The sequence below is a fragment of the Mirounga angustirostris genome, unplaced genomic scaffold (assembly GCF_029215605.1).
Source record: "Mirounga angustirostris isolate CCGP_5_RB_7025 unplaced genomic scaffold, mMirAng1.0.hap1 SCAF_4, whole genome shotgun sequence".
Classification (NCBI taxonomy): Eukaryota; Metazoa; Chordata; class Mammalia; order Carnivora; family Phocidae; genus Mirounga; species Mirounga angustirostris.
Window position 1 is genome coordinate 20,029,989 of NW_026991712.1, and position 22,466 is coordinate 20,052,454.

At 39.7% G+C, this 22,466-nt stretch overlaps 1 protein-coding gene across 19 annotated transcripts in view; it reads left to right on the top strand.

The window, feature by feature from the left end:
- The window catches only part of ENPP2 (ectonucleotide pyrophosphatase/phosphodiesterase 2), a 142,622-nt gene that overhangs the window by 54,662 nt on the left and 65,494 nt on the right, over positions 1–22,466 (top strand). For 13 of the 19 annotated variants that reach the window (XM_064587959.1, XM_064587963.1, XM_064587960.1 and 10 more), the window contains exons 2-3: positions 10,355–10,457; positions 20,148–20,303. In XM_064587959.1, coding sequence (XP_064444029.1) covers positions 10,355–10,457; positions 20,148–20,303 — 259 coding nt within the window. Of the gene's footprint in view, positions 1–9,256; positions 9,512–9,899; positions 10,144–10,354; positions 10,458–20,147; positions 20,304–22,466 lie in introns of those variants that run through there. The other 6 variants (XM_045895993.3, XM_054512502.2, XM_054512489.2 and 3 more) reach the window with 5 other exon arrangements.

The following is a 22,466-nucleotide window of genomic DNA, read 5'->3' on the forward strand; positions in this document are numbered from 1 at the left end:
AATGTGAAGGGTTTCATCACACACAGGGACTTGTTAAAATAGGTCCACACCACGACTCAAATGCTTCAGTCCCTGTTAATTGAAAGGTTTGGAGGGCAACTGAGGTGACTCTGTACACAGCTTGGAAGGCACTGACCTGAGAGCTGAAGGTCAGGGTTAATGTTCCTTTCCTGTGGGTCCAGATGCTTTGGAATTTGCTTCACTGCAGGGATAATCTCACCAGCGCTCTCTCTTTTCTTAAGCAGCATTTTTTGAGATATAATTCATAAACCATACAAACCTACCCTTTTAAACTGTACATTTCAGTGGTTTTTATTACTTTCATGGAGATGTGCAAACATCACCACTATGTAATTTTAGAATATTTTCATCACCCCCAAACAAAACTTCATACCCAAAGCAGTCACTCCCACATCACCTGATAACCACTAATCTCCTTTCTTTCTTTATGGATTTGTCTATTCTAGATGTTTCATATAAATGAAATAATACAATATGTGGCCTTTGTGTTTGGCTTTTTTCACTTGATTTCTTTCTTTTTTTTTTAAGATTTTATTTATTTATTTGATAGAAAGCAAGAGAGGGAACACAAGTAGGGGGAGTGGGAGAGGGAGAAGCAGGCTTCCCGCGGAGCAGGGAGCCCGATAGGGGGCTTGATCCCAGGACCCTGGGATCATGACCTGAGCCAAAGGCAGACGCTTAACAACTGAGACACCCAGGCGCCCCTTCACTTGATTTTTTCAAAGTTGATTCATGTTATAACATGTATTGGGACTTCACTCCCTTCTGTTGTCGAATAATATTTAATTGTATTGATATACTTCATTTAGTTTATTCATCAGTTGATAATTCTGCTATGAACATTTGTGTACAAGGTTTTATGTGGGCGTATGTTTTCATTTCTCTAGGGTATACCTAGGAGTGGAATTGCTGGGTCATATGGTAACTCCATGTTTAACATTTTGAGGAACTGCCAAACTGTTTTCCAAAGAGGCTGCACTGTTTTACAGTCCTATCAATAATATATGAGGGTTCCAATTTTTTTCACATCCTTTCCAACACTTATTATTGTGTGTTTTTAATTTTAGCCATTGTAGTGAGTGTGAAGTTGGTATTCTATTGTTGTTTTGATTTGCATTTCCCTAATGACTAATGCTGTTGAACATCTTTTCATTTACTCATTGTCCATTTATATATCTTCTTTCTAGAAATGTCTACGCCAGTCCATTAAAAAATGTGGGTTATATTTTTTTTTACTGCTGAGTTGCAAGAGTTCTTTATATATTCTGGGTACTAGGCCCTTATTAGATGTATGATTTGCAAGTATTTTCTCCCATGCTGTGGACCACCGTTTCCACTTTCTTGCCATCTTGACAATAATGTCATCCAATCTATGAACATGGATGTCTTCCCATTTATTTAGGTCTTCCATAATGTATTACTATGACACTCTCTAGTTTTCAGTGTACAAATCTAATACTTCTTTTGTTTAATTGATTCACAGTAGTTTATACTATTGTAAGTGCAATTGTTTTCTTAATTTCCCTTTAGGTTGTCCATTGCTAGTGTACAGAAACACAACTGGTTTTTAAAAAATATTTAGCTTGTATCGTGCAACCTTCCAGAATTTACTTATTCTAATAGTTTTTAAAATAGATTCATTAAGATTTCTTTTCTTTTTTTTTTTTTTTTAAGATTTTATTGATTTATTTGACAGAGAGAGACAGCAGGAGCAGGAACACAAGCAGGGGGAGTGGGAGAGGGAGAAGCAGACTCCCCGCTGAGCAGGGAGCCCGATGTGGGGCTCAATCCCTGGAACCTGGGATCATGACCTGAGCCGGAGGCAGATGCTTAATGACTGAACCACCCAGGCGCCCCTCATTAAGATTTCTATATGCAAGTTCATGTTGTCTTGTGAATAGAGATAGCTAAATTTGTTCCTTTCCAATTGGAATGCCTTTTGTTTGTTTTCTTGCCTAATTGCTCTGGCTGGAAGTGCAGTGTTGAATAGGTGGTGAGAGAAGACATCCTTGTCTAAGATTGTTCAATCTAGATTTAATCTAAGATTGTTCCGATCTTAGGGGGAAAGCATTCAGTCTTTCACCATTAAGTATGATGTTAGCTGTAAGTTATCATAGAAGTCTTTTCTTGGGCAGAGGAAACTCCCTTCTATTCCTTGTTTGTTGGATGTCACTGGCTCTTGTTTGCTTGCAAGGGGAATCACAGAAATAGCAGTTTTGCTTCCTCTCCAAGAGAATGGATGGATTGCTAAGCACAGTGGATGTGCTGCTAAGCATGCAATGATGCCATTCCAGTAGCATAAACTTCCTTTGAGGTTTGTGTTCAAACAAATTTCTTGAGTAGCAGCTCAAATTCTTGGGGCTTTCCAATCCAAATGGAGGGTCTTTGTCATTGTAGTTCAAACTCATGCATTTAGGCTGTCTCCAGAGTCACCCCACCCTTTGCCAAGTAAATGCTGCTCATTTTCTCTTGAGGTCAGAGAGAATGTGACAAGCCTGGTTTGTGACATTTCCAACTTTAATCTACATATAATCTCTCTAGAAGTAAAGGAATTTTCCTAGAAGCTATGTCACAGCTAAGCACCTGTTAGGTGCTCAGCTCTTTGCTGAATGCTGAGAACATGATAACAGATGTGGTCTTTAGCCTTCTGTATGTAATAATGGCTAATATTTGTACGTTTTCTATGTTTCAAGCAATGAGCTACTTGCTTAACATGCATTCTATCAGTTGGTCTTCATATCAACCCAGTATTATAAGAACTCATATTATTTTTGTTAATAATCCATAGCCTTGGAAAGGTTATGAGTTGACTGAGATTTGGATGAGCACCATGGAAAGAGGAGGACTTCAGAGCTGAGAAGCAGCATGAGGAGATGTGTGGAAATTAGCTTGGACTTGGAGAAGGGGAGGTGGCTGGTGGGACAGGATCCAGGCTACCCTCACTTAAAGTAGAGCAGCTCCAAATTTAGATGTTGATATTTGTTTTGAGATTTTATTTGAAAATAAGGTTTTAATGCTTAAAAAAGGTTACAAACCACCAAATTCACCCAATAATTCTGCTTTATAGATGCAGAAACATGGGCTTGAAGTGACCCAGGTATTAGTTAATAAGAGAACAAGAATTGAAGTTCAGTTGAAATTCCAATTTAAATTTCTTGATACCAAGTACTTCCTTCAACAAACATTTATTGTCTGCCTATTATATCCCAGGAAAGATGCAAAGCTCTGTGGAGTGCAGGGATCACTGGTCCCTGAATTCAAAGAGATCACAAGGCACAAAGAGGCCTAAAAAAGGATTGATAGGCAATAAGGGAGCAGAGCAGAGGAGTCCATTGCTCTGTATAGGAGAGGCAAAATCAGGGAGGGTTTCACAGAGGAGTTACACCTGATCTGAATTTTCATGAATATGTTGGGGTTTGCCAGGGAGATTTGGTGGAGAAGGGCATTCTAGGGCAAAGCAACATATATTAAAGAATGGATGTGTGAGAGGACATAACTTAATCAAGGAACAGCAAATATTTCTCTAATTAAAAAATTTACCATTTACTAAACATTCTTCTGTGCTGGGCATTGAGCTAGGCAATTTACACAGATTATTCCATGTAATACTCTTAAGAATCCTATGAGCTGGATACAGATGAGAAAACGGAGTCTTAGGGTGGAGAAGCAGTTCGCCAAAGGGTAATGTAAGGTCTCACAGTTAAACAGTAGTAGAGCTGGGATCTGAATCCAGGGAACTTAATTTTGGATTTAGAATCCTATTTGCCTTGCCAAGGAGTTTGGATTTTATGCTTTAGGTTAGTGGTTCTCAAATTTGCAGCAGAATTGCCCGGTGGGTTTGTTAACACAGATTCGGGGCTCTACTCACCCCACCCCCTGAGTTTCTGATTCAGTAAATCTGAGGTAGGACCTAAGGATTTGCATTTGTAACAAGTTCTAGGTGGTTCTGACTCTGCTGGCTCAAGGATCATACTTGGAGAAGGGCTTTGGTAGGGAGCCACTGAAGGTTTTAAGATGGGGAGGAAAATCATCAGATTTGCATTTTATGCGGGGCTCTCTGGGCAATGAATGGGAGTGAATTGAGAGGCCTCAGGGGTCCTGGGTGGCACAGCCCATTAAGCGGCAGACTCTTGGTTTCAGCTCACTTGGTGATCTCAGGGTCTTGAGATTGAGACCCTGCCTTGGAATCTGCCCTCAGCATGGAGTCTGCTTGAGATTCTCTCTCTCCCTCTCCCTCTGTTCCTTCTCCTTGAGCTCTCTCTCTCAAATAAATAAATAAACCTTATAAAAAAAAAAAGAGAGAGAGGTCTCAAAGAAAAGGTGTTTGAAGGGGGCAGAGGGTGCAAACAGCTAGAGCCGTTGTGAGACAAACTGCCCATGCATGTCCCAAAGAATGAAGATGAGGGGAGAATCTAAAATATTCACATTGGAAGACAATTTAGATATTAGTAACGCTCAGCCAGCTCTGAGAAAGGATGGTAATAGCTGGAATCAATAACTAGACCCTACAGACATGGTGTCTGTTAAGGAACAAGAGACGGAAGGATTGCAGCAGGTTTTCATGAGGAGTGAAGTTGGAAGGTGAGCTGGTTGTCTGGGTGGCTGCGTTCTGCACGTGTCGAGTGGAGGCCCTCGTGTGGTGTAACAGAGGGATGTCATGCTAGAGTGAGAAGGGGACAAAGCTGGCTTCGGAGATCTGGTTCTGAGACCTGGCTTGAAGATGTCACTTACTCTTGGAGCTTCCATTTCTTCATCTGCGAGTGGAATGGCCAGTAGCTTCGCAGCCTGCCAGGGTGAGAGACGGGAAGGTGAAGGATGAGCCTTCAGCTCCGTGGTGGACGTCTTTTCTGCAGTCACATACCCACCCATCCGTGCTGTGCATTACAAAGAGCTCCGTACAGAGCAGACGCACCCGTGAAAACTCGCACGAGCTCTTGCACACGCGGGGGAGCCCTCTTGCCCAACTGTTATGTCCTTCGTCCACGCGCCTGGAAATTGAGCGTGCAGCTCTCAGAGTAGCTGAAAAGAAGTAGACAAACTGACTTTTATGTTTTAAAATGTTGTATTATTAAGCTAGAGTTAGCAACAAAGCAGACTTATTTCCTGGCAGCAATTCCTTTTAAACCTCAATTATGAGTACGTGTATTTTCAGTATTTAAATCCCAAGGTTACTTTAAAGCAACTGGCTTCGGTGATTTTTAAAACTACTGACAAATGTGTTAAAGCTATTAGCCATATCCCTTAATTTGAACTAATTCTGGAGTGTTAGCAAGTGGGTACATATCTCCACCTCTGTTTTATAATCCAATTAAAACTGAAGGAGTGACTTTACTGAGTACTCTATGTATTTGGTCATCACAATCCAATTCCAAATTCATTAGCTCGGGAGTCACACTTTACACCCTCCTGCCCCTCGATCCTTGTACCCAGTTCATTAATGGGTCTTTCCCCTGACTCTCCCAGTGTTCTCACTCTCCACCACCATGACCTGCTTGGTGCCGGGGTCACTAGCTTCCGCCTCGATTACTCCATCATCTCCCAGCTGATTTACCATATCTGTTCTTGACTCCCTCCACTTCCTGTCCACACTGTACAAAGATTCGTCCTTCAAAATCTGAGTAAACTTTCACCTGCATAAGCCCTTTTAAGGCTTTCCATCGCTTGTAGGGCAAAGACAATAGCACCCCACATGACAGAGGAAGTCCCACCTGAGCTGGCCCCTCTGATCCCTCGGCTCATTGCACACCATTCTCACTTTTGCTCTTGCTACTCTAGTCAGACCAGCTGTCTTTCCATATCATGGGTGTGCTGAGCCTCCACCCTACACAGAACTTTGCACATCCTGTTCGCTCTGTCTAGAATCTTCTCTCTTACCTCGTTACTCCCACCTACCCTGCACATCTCAGCTCCACTCATACTCCACAAAGTCTTCCATGACCCTCTTGACGAGATCAGTCCAAAATCATAAGTTCTCACAGCAACATTTACCTCTACATTTCTACACTTAGCCCATTACAATTTTACTTTTATTTCTGTGTCTATTTGATTGCTATGGAGGGCAGGGGGCTGTGCTTGGTTCAGCTCCCCATATAATACTAGTGCCCAGAACAGTGCTTGGCACACAGTGGGAGCTAATGAATATTTGTCCAATGAATGACTGTTCTTAGAGGATAGAGAATGTTCTTCTGGGGGGGCGTATACTTAGATTCCACTGGGAATTAATGTCATGCATAGAGATTTGCTATATAATTGTAGCAAATTGAAAGATGTGCCAGTGTTGATTTCAGCTTTCAATTGTGTAATAACGAATAACACAAGTCCTGTTTGCATTTGAATAGATGTATGCTATTTCTCCACCAGAGAACCTCCTGGGGCCATAGATTACCCATAAAGCCTTGCATCTGTGGTTTAGAATCTTAAGTGGTGTCTACTTCATACACATCTGCAGTCCTGACTTGCGGGAGCAACTGAGCCAGCTTGCTCCTCCATTAGCCACCATAATTTTTTGCTCAATTTAGATTGGTAAACCCCTTTCGCAAAGACTGCTGTCCTGTTTTTCTCCTGAATTTTCTAATAGCCGGCAACCACAGCAGATTTTAAAAAACAAGACTCAGTTCAAAGAGTTTTAAAATAGGGAGAATCCACGTGGCTTCTCTTTTCTTACTTTCTTAGTGTATATGCTGTATTTACTGCTAAGTGACACTGCTGAAAAATCAGGTGGTCAGTAATTGCCTAACACGAAAGTCTTAGAAGAATTCCGGGAACAGTGTTAAGTCGAGTCAAGATACCATTAGGCAGTTAATTCTGCATCACGAGAAAGTGGATGTAGATAAAGTCTGAATCAGTTCATGAAAATTTTGTAGTTACAGCAGGAGGCAAGAATGACAACCTTCAATTATGTATCTTTCAAATCTCACTACGAACCTCAAGCCCTCTTACCTTAATCAGGGCTTGGGAACAAGGATTCACAGAACCATTTCATGAAAGATAGACTGTGCATTAGTTAGTATAAATGCAACTACTGTATCGCAATCAGGCAACACACACACTGCTGCTTTGTACCACCAGCAAAGTAAATAAAATACTGTTCTGCTGCTTGCAGTTTGGAGATGATTCTCATGGAGGAACAGCCATGGTGTGTCATCAAGAGATCTTGACTTTAATGTCCAATTAATAGTGACTGCTCTTAGTAATATATTAAAATTACATTATGAATGACACCAAACAATTCAACATGCAGGACACAAATAAATTAACTCAGAGTAATTTATTCCAATGCTCTGTTTCTCTCAATGTGCTCCTTACATTACTTGCATCAGAAGAACCTATTGTGAAGTTCTTGTCTGGCCTCTAAAATCCTCGTTTCTTCGCCCTGCCCCCTAGACCTGTTGAGTCCAAATCTTGGGGAGTAGATCGCAAGCATCCACATTGTAAACAAGCTCCGGGGGTGATTCTTATGCCCAATAAAGCTAGAGAACCACAGAATGATTACTAAGGCCTGAGACTGTCCCAAGATTTGTTATAGTTCTGGGGTTTTTTTTCTGCCAGGGGGCAGTGTTCTCTCTGACATATGGCTGGATTAATAAACCATTCTGGAAGTTAATTTTAGTCTTTTTCCTACACTTTCTTGTTTACTGACCCAACCATGGGTGACATTATTCCCAAATCTTAAACTCCAGATCAGGTAGACTTTCTTAATTGGGTTGTGTTTACAGAAGGTTGGGGACCACATTCCAGTCACTTAGTTGAGTTTCTAGACCTATGGTATGCATTTCCAGATTTTTTTCGTTTTCTTAGTTTTCGGTAATGAAGGGTAATTGTATTTTGTAGTCGATTTGATGCCCAAGGTATCATCCCCCTGAGAGTTAATTCATCACGATGTCTTTTAGTAAAATTCTGTCTAACGATGGTTAGATGGTGTGTGTGTGTGTGTGTATGCATGTGTGTGTGCACATGTGCTCTTGTGAATATGTGTGTTTTAATGAGTTCCGTGTGCACAACGACCTGAAGACAAATCTCCTTGACAGAATGGTTGATGAAAATAATGCCTGAGCTCAATCCTCTTAGATAATTGATAACAAGTGCTGTACAGAAGCCAATTATGGATCGACTATTACACTTAAGGCTTTTTTCCTTGCACAGCTATGCTGCATGTCAAAAAAAATTAATGGATGATGTTCAGCTTCTGGGTCTATTTTTTTTCCACAAGGGGAGCCTTCATTATCCTCAAGCTGGGTTTCTATAATCAAATGTCAGACAGAATCTAAAGTTGGCAAGGGCCAGGGAGGTTAGAGAGAAGCGGAAGCAGGGTTTTGGGGAACATTTGGAACACCACTGGCATACAATGCAAGGCAGTCCCGGGTTTACCTTGAGCTTTTCCTTTTCGGTGTACAGTTTTCTGCTGTAAAAGCAAGGCTGCATCTTGAAATTGAACACAAAGAGCAGAAGACTCTTACATGGGGTTAACATCTTTCATAAGCCTTGCTAAATACCCAACTCCAAATCATTTCAGTATGGCACAGAAACTAAAGCAAGTGACTCTTGTAGAAAAATCCAGAAGCCTGCCATCTTTGCAAGAGTACAAAACTGAAGGGATTCTAGAAAGGCAACTTAAAGTTTGGCAGTGTTTTCTTTTTCTCAATTAGCTGTTACTGAATTCTAGAATATATAATGAAACCCAGGCCTACTGTGCAATCCACTGTAAACAAGGTCTTGCTTTTGTGCTTTCATGTTTGTGCTATCATGTTTGATTTGAACCCAGCCACTGCCCCGTTAGTAATGTGTTGCATGGTAAGTGCTGTATTTGTTTATGGACACACAGATGCTCAGCGCGAGATTGATGGTCCCCGGGCCTGGCGCGAGGGAAACCAAAGGCCAGCCTTCTTCCCTCCTTTGAATCCAAAAAGCAGACAATATTTAAATAACTTTCAGATTTAGAGACCTTGATTTCTTTTAGAAGCCTCCTGGTTGCCAAATGCTTCATAAAGGAACTTTTAACATTTACAACAGCCTTAAAGGACAGCGTTTGGGGGCTAGAGGACCATGCAACTGGAAAATAATCAGGGAAACCGTTTTTAAAGCTAACTTCTTGCTGCCATTGAGATTTCCTTCCTAAATTCAATCACTAATAAAGCTTCCCCATCCAGCCCCTCCCCTTCCGTCCTCCCTCCCCTCCCCCCCCCCCAATAAAAACCAAGCTGACAGTTTTTTTTTTCAGGAAGAAGAGACAGGCTGAAGATACTTTGTCCTTCTGCACAGGGCAGAAGGACTCTCTGCTGCTTAGCTGGCATTCCCAGTATTTTGATAAAAGTTACTTCTCTAAAGGCTAACAACACCACGAGGAAAAATAATGCTATCTCTTGTGTTAGTTACAATCTTGGGAGATTTTATCGTGAGAAATATTTGAGTAGTTGGGAGTAGCTGAGAATGTGGCAGTAGGGACAGGGTCATTTAAACTGCCAGAAAAAATAAATAAATGGGAAAGACAGGGGTAAGTTGTTACGTTTATAAATTATAAAACTTTCCTTGTTTTTTTTTGTTTTTGTTTTTTTTAAATAAAGTCGTGAGGTTGACTACATTGAATAACTACATTGTAAACCTTAAAAGCTTAAAGCTGGTGGAAACCCTTTTACAGCTCTGTTTTGTTTTTATCAGATCAAATACATTTGGTTTCTTTTTTAAAACCATGTTTTTGTGAGGGAAGGAAAATGAACATGCACTGTTATTGGCCACAGCAACATAAGAAACCCTCATGTTACCAGAGGAAACCACATGAAAGTGTGTGTGTGTGTGTGTGTGTGTGTGTGAGAGAGAGAGAGACAGAGAGAGAGAGAGAGAGAGAGAGAGAGGGGCGGGACCGATAAGGGGGTGGAGAGAAGCAGAGGGATGTTTCAAGCCTCTTAGGCTCAGAGCTGCCATTTGTGAACCAATCCTGATGAAATCCAGCTCCGGACAAATCAGAGGAGGCTGTCAACTTCCCAGGTGGGATTACTTGTAGTTAATAGACTGAACTCAGAGCCCCAAAAAGCAGTGCATTCAGTGTAGGCAAGAGAGAACACAGTGCAAGAGGCTTTCCAAGAACCCTCTGCCATGGCCAGGAGAAGCCTGTTCCGACCCGATCAGGTAGGATAGATGATGGCATCGCAGGGGGAAGGACTTGATGTGGAGAATCAGGTCCTGATTTTGGATTTTTCTTTTTGTTTTAAAACCAAAGACAGCACTTTACAGTGCATTTTGGAAGTTGTAGGATGGGGTGCTGATGTTGAAGTCCTCTGAATTGCCTTCATGTCATTTGACTAATTGGCCTGACACCTTGATCTCCTTACTCCCTTAGGTAATATCGCTGTTCACTTTTGCTGTTGGAGTCAATATCTGCTTAGGATTCACAGCAAATCGAATTAAGAGGGCAGAAGGATGGGATGAAGGCCCTCCTACAGGTAAGTGTAGCGACTGTTCGTGCACTCAGTCCTTTTAAAATATTATGCACTGGATAATCAATATAAACTCCTGAAGAAATGCATCTTTAAGCTAATCTTGCAGTATAACTAATTGAGTCCTAGATTTCTTTGGAGTAAAAATAGCTCTGTGTGTAATTCAGGTGAGAGAATGTGGTTTTAATTACGAGAACATGTATGCTTGCTCTGTGATTAACAGGCTATTTCAATCTTGGTACTCTGGAACTTATAAATGTTAAGATAAAATTCAAACTCTTGTTAACAGACAGGCTAAGATAGAAGTGGTGGGAACAGGTGCTGGTTTAATATTGGAGAGACATGAATTTGATTTATTGTCATGTGACATAGGATGTAATATTTGTCTCCAGAAACTTCTGATCTCCAAAAAAAAAAGGAGTGGCAGAAAAAAGCAGTGAACTGTCTTTCTGTGAAACTTCAGCATTTAGGACTATGAGATGAGATTAAGAGTTACCTAAAATAGGGAAAATATAAGAGAGAAGAGGTGCTTTGAAGAGCTTACAGGATTGACTTGCACCCAGTTTTCTCTTTTGGCATAAGGAAAGGTAAGTTTTAATAGTGTACCTTGACTTAACTAATAGAACCAAAGTGAAGGCGTTTCCTTTTACAATACACTACGCCATCAGCAGTGTGGGAATTCTTATAAAGGAGCTCCTTGTGCAGACTGAGGGGGCTTAACTGACCAGGTCTTAAGTAATGAGTTGGTTAATTTCCTGGAAATTGGAGCTGCTGATGGTTTTATAAATAAAAATTACATATTAAGTAATGGGTACTCTAGGGGGCAATATTTTCTTGACTTTCTCTGACATCTCAGCGTGTTTGTCTGCTTTCCTGCAGATTTTGAATTTCTCTGTATTTTTTGACCTGACTGATCTAAAAGATGGTCACCTGTCTCTGTTCAGCCAGCACAAACTTTTATTAACCAAGTCAGGATACATATATTGATGGAATACTAGGTCTTCCTTGCATCAAGTAAGTTGCTTTTGAGTCAGGCCAGAAGGTTGAAAGAATAATATTAGAAGTAGTTTAATGAGTCAAAGTGGGGTGTGGTTGGGGTGAAAAGTAGAGAATAGATCATAAAAATTGCACCCCCAGTGAGCCAAATGGGCAAAATGAGTTGTCTTCTGTTGGGGAGGGAGAGGAGAGGAGATCACTGGGCTGGAGAATCCTGTTTTTATTGGTGACAAATGCTGTCTTCAAAGACCTCTTTTTCTTGTTCCAGACAAGTATAATACCCATTAGCACTGATTATAACTGCACAGACGGGAAGGGGGATTGGATTCTTAGTATCTTCATATGGGCAAACTAGCAGCTTGAGAGCCCACTGCTGGTTCTTTCCAATGCATCCTAAAAGGAACTTCTTTTCTGTTTCATAGTCCTATATTACTTCAGCCAAAACTGAGAGGACAAGGTGTTTTCTTAATGAATGTGTAAGATCAAGTCACTCATTATTTTCAAAGTTGGCTCTTTTTGGAAAACATGAAGGTTCTGGACTGATGACCTGGATCCATAGAATTTGCCATGTGGCCTTGGGCAAGTCACTTGTGACGTCTGTGTCCTTAGCTGTATAATGAGAGCAGGCCTGGATGATTTCTAAGTTTCTTTCTGGATTAAAAAAAAAAAAAGCTCTTGATTCCATCCGTTCTGTTTCATTGACTCTTGAATTTGTGTGCGCTCTACTGGAGAACTTGAAAAGTATAGAACAGATTTATTAATCCTTAAATGTGTTTTGTGTATAATTATCTCCATACATTATAAGAAACAGCTCTAAGAACTATTGAGTCTATGTTACTTCTGTAAAAATAATATAATCTATATTATAATGTATACATCTGAGTGATCTTAAATGTAGTACAGAATATTTGCTTCTTGAATTATTTAATTAAATCATTGATTATTTTAGGCCTTTATGGTATCTTCTAAAATAATTTTTTAGTGGAAATTCTACCTCTTTGAAGCTTAGTTGGGATACAATGCCATTTAAGTCTGAGTTTTAGGATTTTGGTGTGCCTGAACACTTTTTATTTTTAATTTTTCTGTTGTTGTAGTTTACCAGCTTTTTAGGCACTAATGGTTGTTTTCTCCTGAATATAGACCAGAGATATACTTTGGAAACTGGATGAGAGCATAGTGCAGAGAGTTTAAGCATGTTCGTCTTTTTAAATGTTATATGTGCCTGGAAAGGGCCTCCCTCAAATAATGCATGTGGTTGGTTATTCTGTAAGAAAGGCTTTCACATCAGAAAGCATTGGGCAAACTTTTATATATGTATTAGGACAAGATACTAAAAAGGAAAGGCAACCATGCCTATTTTCAGCAGTGCTTTCATGTTCCAAAGAAATCCTGAGAAGCTCAGTGCTTCAACACTGTTTGACCAAATGGAACACAAAGGGTATTAATATATGGCCAGCTAGCTTCAGACTGACCAGAGCAAGATCTCCCATTCCAAAGCATGCACTTCCTTGCTTAGCAAATGTAGTTTCTCAGAGTCCTCAGCAATAGGTGAGAATGTTCTACACACAGGGCAGACCCTCACTGCTGTACTATGGACTGGGGTGTTAGTCTCAAGGCTGTGGCAGTGCAAACAGACTGTTATAATTAACTAACTAGCACACTTGTTGGCTGGATTTATTGTTAGGACCTAGTGATCTATCGGAAGTACTGGTAGAAGAGGGTTTCTTCTACCAGATGATAAGAGATCTATGGATTTATTAGGAGATATGAAATGAGCAGAGCTAATTATAATTCTATTGGGTAAATATAATGGGCAATCGGGTGCATGGGATGGCTAGAATACATTTTCAAAGAAAATGTAAATAATAAGTGCACATCAGTTTGACATCTTTGTTCATACATCTGGTGTAGCCAGCTTGATTTACCTTTAAGATTGCAAGAGAATTTATGTGTATAGAGGTGTGTGCACATGCACTCACGTACTTGTGCGTATGTGTATGGTTGTGGTGTGAGAGTGGAGGTAATTTTACTGAAGTTTGTGATAGATTCCCTTCCAGTCTCCAGATGGAAATGGGATATCCTCTGAAATATAAGCGACTTAATACTTGGAAGACACAGGGAAGTTTGTGAGCTTGTGAATAAACTGGCTAATAGAGACTCGAAAGCCCCAACCAACTCGTCATCATTTTTAGTGGCTCCGAAGTTTAAAAGTGTGTAGATGTGAATGAAATTCATGGGTAAATGTAAAAGGAGGAGGATCTCTCACAGCTTTATGAGTAAAGTGAGTCTTTGTGAATTGCAGAGAAAACAACAATGGTTAAGAGGAACGGGAAGGTTTGTGTTCATCTGATAAAGTTTGGAATCTCATTCTACAATGAAAAACTGTCTTGATGATGGCAAAGTAGCATGTAGGAAACTGTAAAGCTGACAAATACAACAGCCATGATTCTGGAAGGAAAACTTTCTCATGACTTGATGGGACTTGATGTTAAATATAATGTAGAGTCAGGGGTGTTTGTTCATTTATTGAGAGAGAGAGACAAGGAGGGGAGGGAGAGAGGGAGAGGGAGAGAGAGAATATGAAGCAGGCTCCATGCCCAGGATGGAGCCCGACATGGGATTCGATCTCACAACACTGAGATCATGACCTGAGCCAAAATCAAGAGTCAGTTGCTTAACCAACTGAGTCACCCAGGTGCCTTGAGTCATAGGGTGTTTTAAGTAAATGGAATAAAACTGTCTGAAGAAGAGTCTAAGGAGGGCACAGGTCTTTCAGGGCTTTGTTAAATGGAGCTCTGGAGTAGGGGTTTTTCATTTATCTTAAAACTATACAGAATCCTCTATCTTGTCTGCGTGACCAGAAATCTCAGTCCTCAATAGTTATTCACATAGATTCTTGAACCAAAAAACCTTTCCAAATCATGTCTTCATCAAACTCATAGCCTGTGTGCAGAATTTGGAAAAATCCTTTGTGAACAAAAACAGTGCTATAGTTGTATTCAGATGGTCTAAAATTTTAGCCAGGCCCTTGCTAGCTCAGATTAGCCTGAGGGTTCTGATTTTCCAACCAGAAAAACGGGAATAATGTTGCCTCTTTATCGGAAAAGGTTTTCGAGAACAAAATGCCGTATTAGGGTTGTTGAGAATATGAAGTGTTAAATATATGATGATACATTTAATTTATCTGCACTTATGTTCCAAGACCAGGGTCTAAATTTTTACTTTTTCAAGTTGCCAATACCTGTGATTTTGATGACAGTGTTTCATTGTTTGGGGGCAGATTTGCAAACCATTCAGACATACTCTACTGACTACCATCATAAATGCTACTTGAGGGGTTTAAAAGTCAAACTAAAGTTTTTGATCTATTTTATTTACGTTGCATAGAAAACTGTTTTCTTCTAGTTTACAAGATCTTTCTACATGAGAACGTTGTGTTTATAAATGCTTAAAAGTGCAGGTGCCTGAAAACTTCCCAGGTAGACCTATTTACTGAAAAAGTTGTCCATAAAAGCTGGTCCAGAATCTGACAAGGAGGAGAGAATGGATGCCACCGTAGTGGGTATTTATGGGAACTAATGTCTTTAGGAAGCAGAGAGGCTAACATGGAGGCCAGTATGTAAGTGCTGCTCACTATGGGCTGAGGTCAATGGTATCAAGAACACATGGCCACTGCGGTACAAGAAAGTATGACCATAAAGGATGAATCATATACTCCAGAAGAGGCATAAGACAGCATTAAATGCTAGAGTTGGTCAGCATCTTGAATGTCGTCCATGTTGACCGCCTCCTTTCCCTGTGGTTTTGCTTTAGACATGGCAGGCAGACAGAGGAAAACCAGTTCTGTGTCAGTGTTCTTCAACAGGAGGCGGCATAACCACAGCCCACAGCCCATTGCAAGCCTTTCCTCTCACTTTCAGGAAGCACTCGGGCTGAGGACCACAGAGAACGGGAGGAACAGACAGGGTGCCATCTCTCAAATCCTGGACACAGGATCACCATGCAAAGCTTAGAAGAAAGAGTCTCCCAGCTTTAGGAAACTAAAGGTTTTCAAACTTAAATACTGCTTCCCTCGCCAGTCATCATCCAAATCAGAAAATTTCCATTTTGCAGAGGGGTTTAGAGGAAAACAGGATTGGGGGTCCGGGATGAACTCACGAGTAGGTCACAATTCTTGTCATGAATTATGTTCTTTCCAATGGTCTATTAAATTATTGGTAGTTTTTCCCCATATAAATGGCACCAGAATTCTATGACACCGCCTCTGTGTATGTATGGTAAGATGGAATGTTTTATTTTTTATCTTTTTAGAAAGATTTTATTTATGTATTTATTTGAAGAGTGGTTGGAGGGGAGGGGCAGAGGGAAGAGGGAGAGAGGGAATCTCAAGCAGACTCTGTGCTGAGCATGGAGCCCAATGTGGGGCTCGATCTCACGACCCCGAGATCATGACCTGAGTTGAAATCAAGAGTCAGATGTTTGAATGACTTAGTTACCCAGGCGCCCCGATGGGATGTTTTAGAAATAAGATTTTACTTAACTAAGTGAAAATAATTTCACTTGTTTCTATCAGAATTATGAATTTGAGTGTAATAAATCATGTTTTTATGTTGGTGGTTTTTAAATCATGAAATGCTTCTGTAAAAAATAAGGAATGTATAGCACTTTTTTATGCATATCGTATATGTACATATATATATGTTTTAAAATTTGAAGTCCCTATTATAAGAAAATGTGTCTGTATACACTATAAGAGTTATTTTTTAACATTCTGGAACTGAGTTGCATCTTTAAGCGAAATAACATTATTTAAATATGTAATTAAGAAGGCAGCAATAGAATTTGAATCTCATAAAAGTATTGGCAAATGTCTCATATGAAATTCTAAACCTCCATACTTATCACACATTTTTGTCTTGATCCTTTCAAGGTGTTTGTTTTTGTCTTTTGTCTTCCTTGTTGGTTCTGAGCTTTTATGGAAGTCTCAGTAATTATGAGACACCACAAATCCACTGATCCTGCAGTTTTCATCACACCGTTCAATAAACTATAGAACTTGATTTAGGTCAGGTAAAGGAAAGCTTTACAGATTTTAGAATTTAGACGTATACTAAGTCAGAGAATCTTTGTATATTTAACCATGGAACCAGGTTAAAATTTTCCAGTAAAAAGTGAAGACCTCAAATCTGTCCTTAGGCTGGTGTGGGGGGAAGGACATGAGACATGGGCATGGAATGAAAAAGCCAAATGTGGAGGATGATTGCAGAGCTAGAAAAGCATGGGGATTAGAGCTTGTTATGGAAGATGGCGGGGGTGGGATGCGCCCTGGAAAGGCAAAGTGAATGTGACTCTATCACCTGATTTGATTAAAAGAGGTGCAGAAGTTCAAATTCTTGAGATTATTGGATTGGAAGAACTACATGGATCAATTCATCTTCCCATTTCTCTTGCTGCCATTGTCAGCTGAGTCCAAGCCAGCCAAGAGTGAATTTGGCATATGTGTCCCTAGTCCATACTGGCCCCAGAATTTATTCTTACTTGCAAGCTGTTGGTAAACATCGAGTCCAACACTTTTTATGATCTGTGTGTTTGCATGATGAATGTAAGAGCAACTCTTGCTTAACAAAGCTGTCTTCCATTTAAGGTTTGGCAAAGAAGATTATCATTCGGGTGAAAGCTATTGAGTGAGATTCAATTATTTTTCAAAAACAAAGTGGGGGATACAGTCAGAGAATAATCAAGGCTGTAAGAATATAGTAAAAATCACATGACCAGCATGGATGGAGAAAGGTTTAAAATGGCTGAAATTCCACACAGATGTTTTAAAAGTAAAGAGAGAAATAGGGAAGAGATTGTGATGAAGGAAAAGCAAAGAGCATGATTGGAGGAATATTTCGAATGCAGGCTGGACACCATAAAGAAGAGAAGACAGGACAAGTCAACTGTGAACAATGTGCCTTTGGACCTCTTAGCATTATCTCAGCGATAAGCATAGCTGAGCATATTTATGTATGCAGCTCATGGGAATGAATTATCCTCAGAATTTATTAGATGGCTACTGATTCTGGCTAAGCGGTACCCTTAAAAAAAGGAATAATTCAATTATAAGTGTTTTTCTTATCTTTGTTTTTACTATAGAGCTTTCTCTATTTTTACTTTTTGCGCATCTCAACACCCCCCTCCTCCTACCGTGTCTTATGGCCCAGCATGCACTGTTGATAGGTTGGCCAAAGTCAATAGAAAAATGTGGTTTTTGAACCAGATGTAAGGCACTGCATTGGAAACTTGACATTATTTCCTAAACTGAGCTGGTGCGGTTTGTACGTATTTCAACATCCCAGAATCAACCATGCGCAAGCATTTCACATCTCATGGTCTAATGAATCTGTTTGCTTTACTTGAACTGATCTGATGCCATAAAGGCTAGGATTGGGTGACTCTGACTTTTAAAAGGACAAGGGACTGAGGGATGAACGGGATGTTCAGATAAATGGCTTCAGTGAACCTGGAAATGTTATTTAACTTCTGTTCTCTGCCTGCTTCTTATGTTTGCTTGTTTTTAAAGGTAATGTGTGCTAATTGTAAAAAACTGAAAAATTCATAAACATAAATAAGGAAATAAGATTATACATAGCATGTCATCAATAAAATTTGTTAAGCTATTTATACATAATATCTATTATATAATACATACTTTATACATATATACACACAGGGATATATATATATGTTCAGGATATATACACACAGGGATGGAGATAGAAGAAAGCGAACAAGCAAAAGACATTTATAAAATTGTAGAAGTTTCAAACTACAGAAAGGTTAAAAAAATCCCTCTGCTTCTCTCTTTCTCAGTCATTTTGCTCAAATATAATTCCTGTAAAGAGTTTCTTGGGGGGGGAGGGAGGTTATTGACACTTGTATGTTTTCTCAATGCCTCTGCCGCCCCTCCCTTCTCTGGCTCTGCTTTTATTTTTATATTTATTTATATCCTCATTGCTCTCTTTCCCTCTATTTTTGACACAAAATACAATGTATAATATTTAATACTATCATACTGTTCTGTCACTTTGCTCTTTAAAAAAACATGTTTATATATTTTGTAGACCTTTCCATATCAGCCTACGCAGATCTGACTCATTCTTTGTAAGGGCTGGGGCAATATTCCACTTATGGATATGGTGTTGTACATATATCTTGACAAAGTTTGGCAAATATACACGAGAAGTGAATTTCTAGTAATGGAATTTTGGGGTGAAAGATTCATATGCATTTCCAAATTGTGTTCTATTTTACAAAAAATTTCATTCCTAGCAACAGGTAGGACACTGCTTACACTTTCCATTCATTAGAAATTAATTATTTTGTAAGCTAGAATGAGGATACAGCTTAATTTTTTTCTAGTCAGCCGGTTATTCTAGCACTACTTACTAATTAATCCTTCTTTCACCTCCTAATTAATCCTTCTTTCTTTCTCCAATTGCTTTCATTATAAATAAATTCTCATATATTTGGCTCTATTTCCCATCCCCACCCTCAGCACTGATCTACTTATTTCCTGGTACAAACTGTTTTAATTATTTAACTTCAGAATATACTTTACTATCTAGTCTTCACCAAATTACTCTTCTTTCCAGTGTTTTTCATTTCATATATTCATTTCTTATAAACTTTTAATATCCTCTCCAGTTTAAAAAACTCCTCTTTATATTTTTATTGTGGTTGCATTGAATCTTCAAGTTTAATTAGGAAGAACTGGTATTTTTATAATATTAATTATTTTTATCTCCAAGATGGTATATCTTTCCATGTAATGAAATCTTTTGAAATATCTTTTTGTAGAGTTTTAATGTGTTCTTCAGGTAGGTCCTACATATGTCTGATGAAATTTATACCTAGATATCATATCTTTTAGGCACTATGATGAATGGAACTTCCATTGAATTTTTCAACTTAATTGCTTATATCATACAAATATGTAGAATTTTTGTTTGTTCCCCCCCCCCAAATTTTTAGCTGGTTCTTGAGATTTCTAGACATACAGTTATATCATAGAAAATAAAGAGGATTTGTTTTTGACAAGCTGAGATTGTGGTGTTTTTGTTTGTGTTACTCCAATTATGGGTGTAGATTTAATGACTGGAAGAGATCTTACAAATCTCCTATTTCAGTTCCCTATGTTCAGACTGTTCTCAGAACATTTAGCTTCAAATCTCCTTACAAAAAGTTACGGATTTTCAAAGAGGGAAATGAACTCTTTTTTTCTAAGTGTGTACATCAGTGTTCTCTTCTCTGTTGGCATCATTAGCATCCACAGAGATGCTAACCCTCCCAGATTTGTAGTAATAATAATTGTAAACAGTACAATAAAACCAACAACCAACATTCATTGTACTTTCTGTGTCCAACGGACTGCTAAGTGTTCTGCATGGATTGTTTCCTTGAATTCTCATTATAATTTCCAGTTACTTTCGTTAATCCCCCCACTTTGCAGATGAGGACACTGGCATAGGAGGTTTAGCGACCTGCCAAGGGTCCATAGCAGCCTGACCAGGGTCCATAGCTAGCAGGTGATGGCGCCAGGCTGCTCAGTTAGAGCATGACTGTGTCACCACTCTGCGCTCCTTCTCACTTGTCCCCTCTCCGCAATGACATGACCCATTTCCCAATTCCATTGCCCTTGCCTCTTGTATCTTGCAGTGTTATCGGACTCCCCCTGGACCAACACCTCTGGATCATGCAAGGGCAGATGCTTTGAACTTCAAGAGGTTGGACCCCCTGATTGTCGTTGTGATAACCTATGTAAGAGCTACAGCAGTTGCTGCCATGACTTTGATGAGCTTTGTTTGAAGACAGGTGGGTAACTTTTGAGTCCTCTGGAGACTTGATTGGATGGCTTAAAGGCCCTCGGCTGCTCTTCTCCCTGGCATTGCCACCCTGCTTTGGCCAAACGAAACTGTGCGGGTTGGTTTTGTTTCTCGAATGATTATCGATTGTATTATGAGTATACCCCGTGTGACTGTTGTTTGCCTACCAGGCCTACCCAAAGAATGTTCTTTGCAACTGCAATCGTTATTTTATTAGTTTCAGAAGTATTTATGGTCAGGTGCTTTTTTTCCCCCCTCATCTTCATCATTTCTGTCTCTTGCTGTCAATTTCCACATTCACTGCTAGGGCACATGGGCTGAGACTGTGAGCATTCTTAAGGATTGGGGCTTTTCTGTTTTAATTTTCATTTTTTTAAATTTTTGCTTGCCTGCTCAGTGTACAGCATTTGTGTTATTTCATCTTATATAGTAGCTGTTGGCCTACCCTGATGTAATTCCCCATTCTCTGTGCAAGTGGAAAGTTGTTATGGAATTCTACTTGGGGTTACATGCTCAGGGTAGCTCTAAAATATTCCTCTCACTCTTCCTGGCCTTTCTTTCCATGTCTTCTATACTGGAACCATCAGTAGAACATCTGGATTTCAGAATGAAGACTCTTGAGTTGAGAAGAAGCACCTTTGTAGACATTTGCCACCCCACCTGCTCTGTTTCCAAAGCCTAACACTTTATTTATTTATTTTTATTTTATTTTTTTAAGATTTTATTTATTTATTTGACAGAGAGAGCACAAGTAGGCAGAGTGGTAGACAGAGGGAGAGGGAGAAGCAGGCTCCCCGCTGAGCAGAGAGCCCGACGTGGGACTCGATCCCAGGACCCCGAGATCATGACCCGAGCCGAAGGCAGACGCTTAACCAACTGAGCCACCCAGGCACCCCCAAAGCCTGACACTTTAGATAGGACTCTGGAGATACCTCTCCAGCATGCCTCTGGGCAACATCGTATGCAAACTCTGACAAAGATGACCGTCAACCCTGTTAAGATCACTAAATGCAGAGATTCGACAGCTTCCTTGACAAGTTATTACTTGTTTTTGGACTTTTATGATTGAGATGCTTCTTTCAAAAATCTGACTCATATTATCATTGATATTAGCCTTATCTTTCTAATGATATCATTAGCAACAGAGACATTATTCTCCTTTACTAAAGAAATAGCCCTCGATTCATGTGAAAACCGATACCAGCTCTCTTACTAGTTCTGGTTTGTTTGCTTTCCCCCCCCTCCAAACAAGAAGAGTTTTATTAGGCTGTTTTCTGTATAATACATTTTCCAAACATGTAGCCATTTTTTTTTTTCTTGTTACTTTCCTTTGGAACTTCTCCCAGGTTCCTTAGTTGTGGGTCTGCAAACTTAAATGCTGAGAACCTTGTAAACTGAACATATGGATGGAACAGATGTTCTAGTAGAGTTCTTTGGCTCTAAAACATTATTTCAAACCAGCAGCCTGTGATTGCTTGGCACCGGGGACCTAACTGATGCTAGTTTCCTCTGCTCCATGAGCATCTGGCCTCTGACATGTCATCTCAGCGGTCTGGATTCCTGATCTTAGAGCTCCTTGCAAAGTTTAGTGGATGTCTTCACTCCAGCTTAGCTCTCTCTGAATGTTGTTCATGCCTCTCTTTCCAGGTGTAATAAATATGGACGATAATAACATTTTTGAAGTAGTTTATTTTCCCGTGTACCAAGATAATGTATGCCAAATGCGGAAGAATCAAATATCAAATACTAACAAAAGGTTGAAGGAGAAAACAAAAGTCTCTGAGATCCTACTGTGATAGCACAAGCCACTTTCTAGAGATAAGCACAATGTTTCAGTGTAGACCCTGACGACTATATGTGCGTGTATGTGTATTTATACGAGTGTGTATATGTATATGCCTGGGAGGGGTGTGTGTGTACTTATATATCTCTTTACACACCATCCTTTTGAATGCCTACATAGTATTCCATTGAACAGATGCGCAACCTGCTTCACTGAGTAACTGATCAGCATTTAGATTTTCCCCAATTGTTGTTATTATGAACAATGTATCAATGAATGTGGTTCATGTGTATTCATATTTTTGTCTGTTTTCCTTAAGATAAATTCCTAGGAGTGGGATTTTGAATCAAAGTGTGCATTTTAAAAATT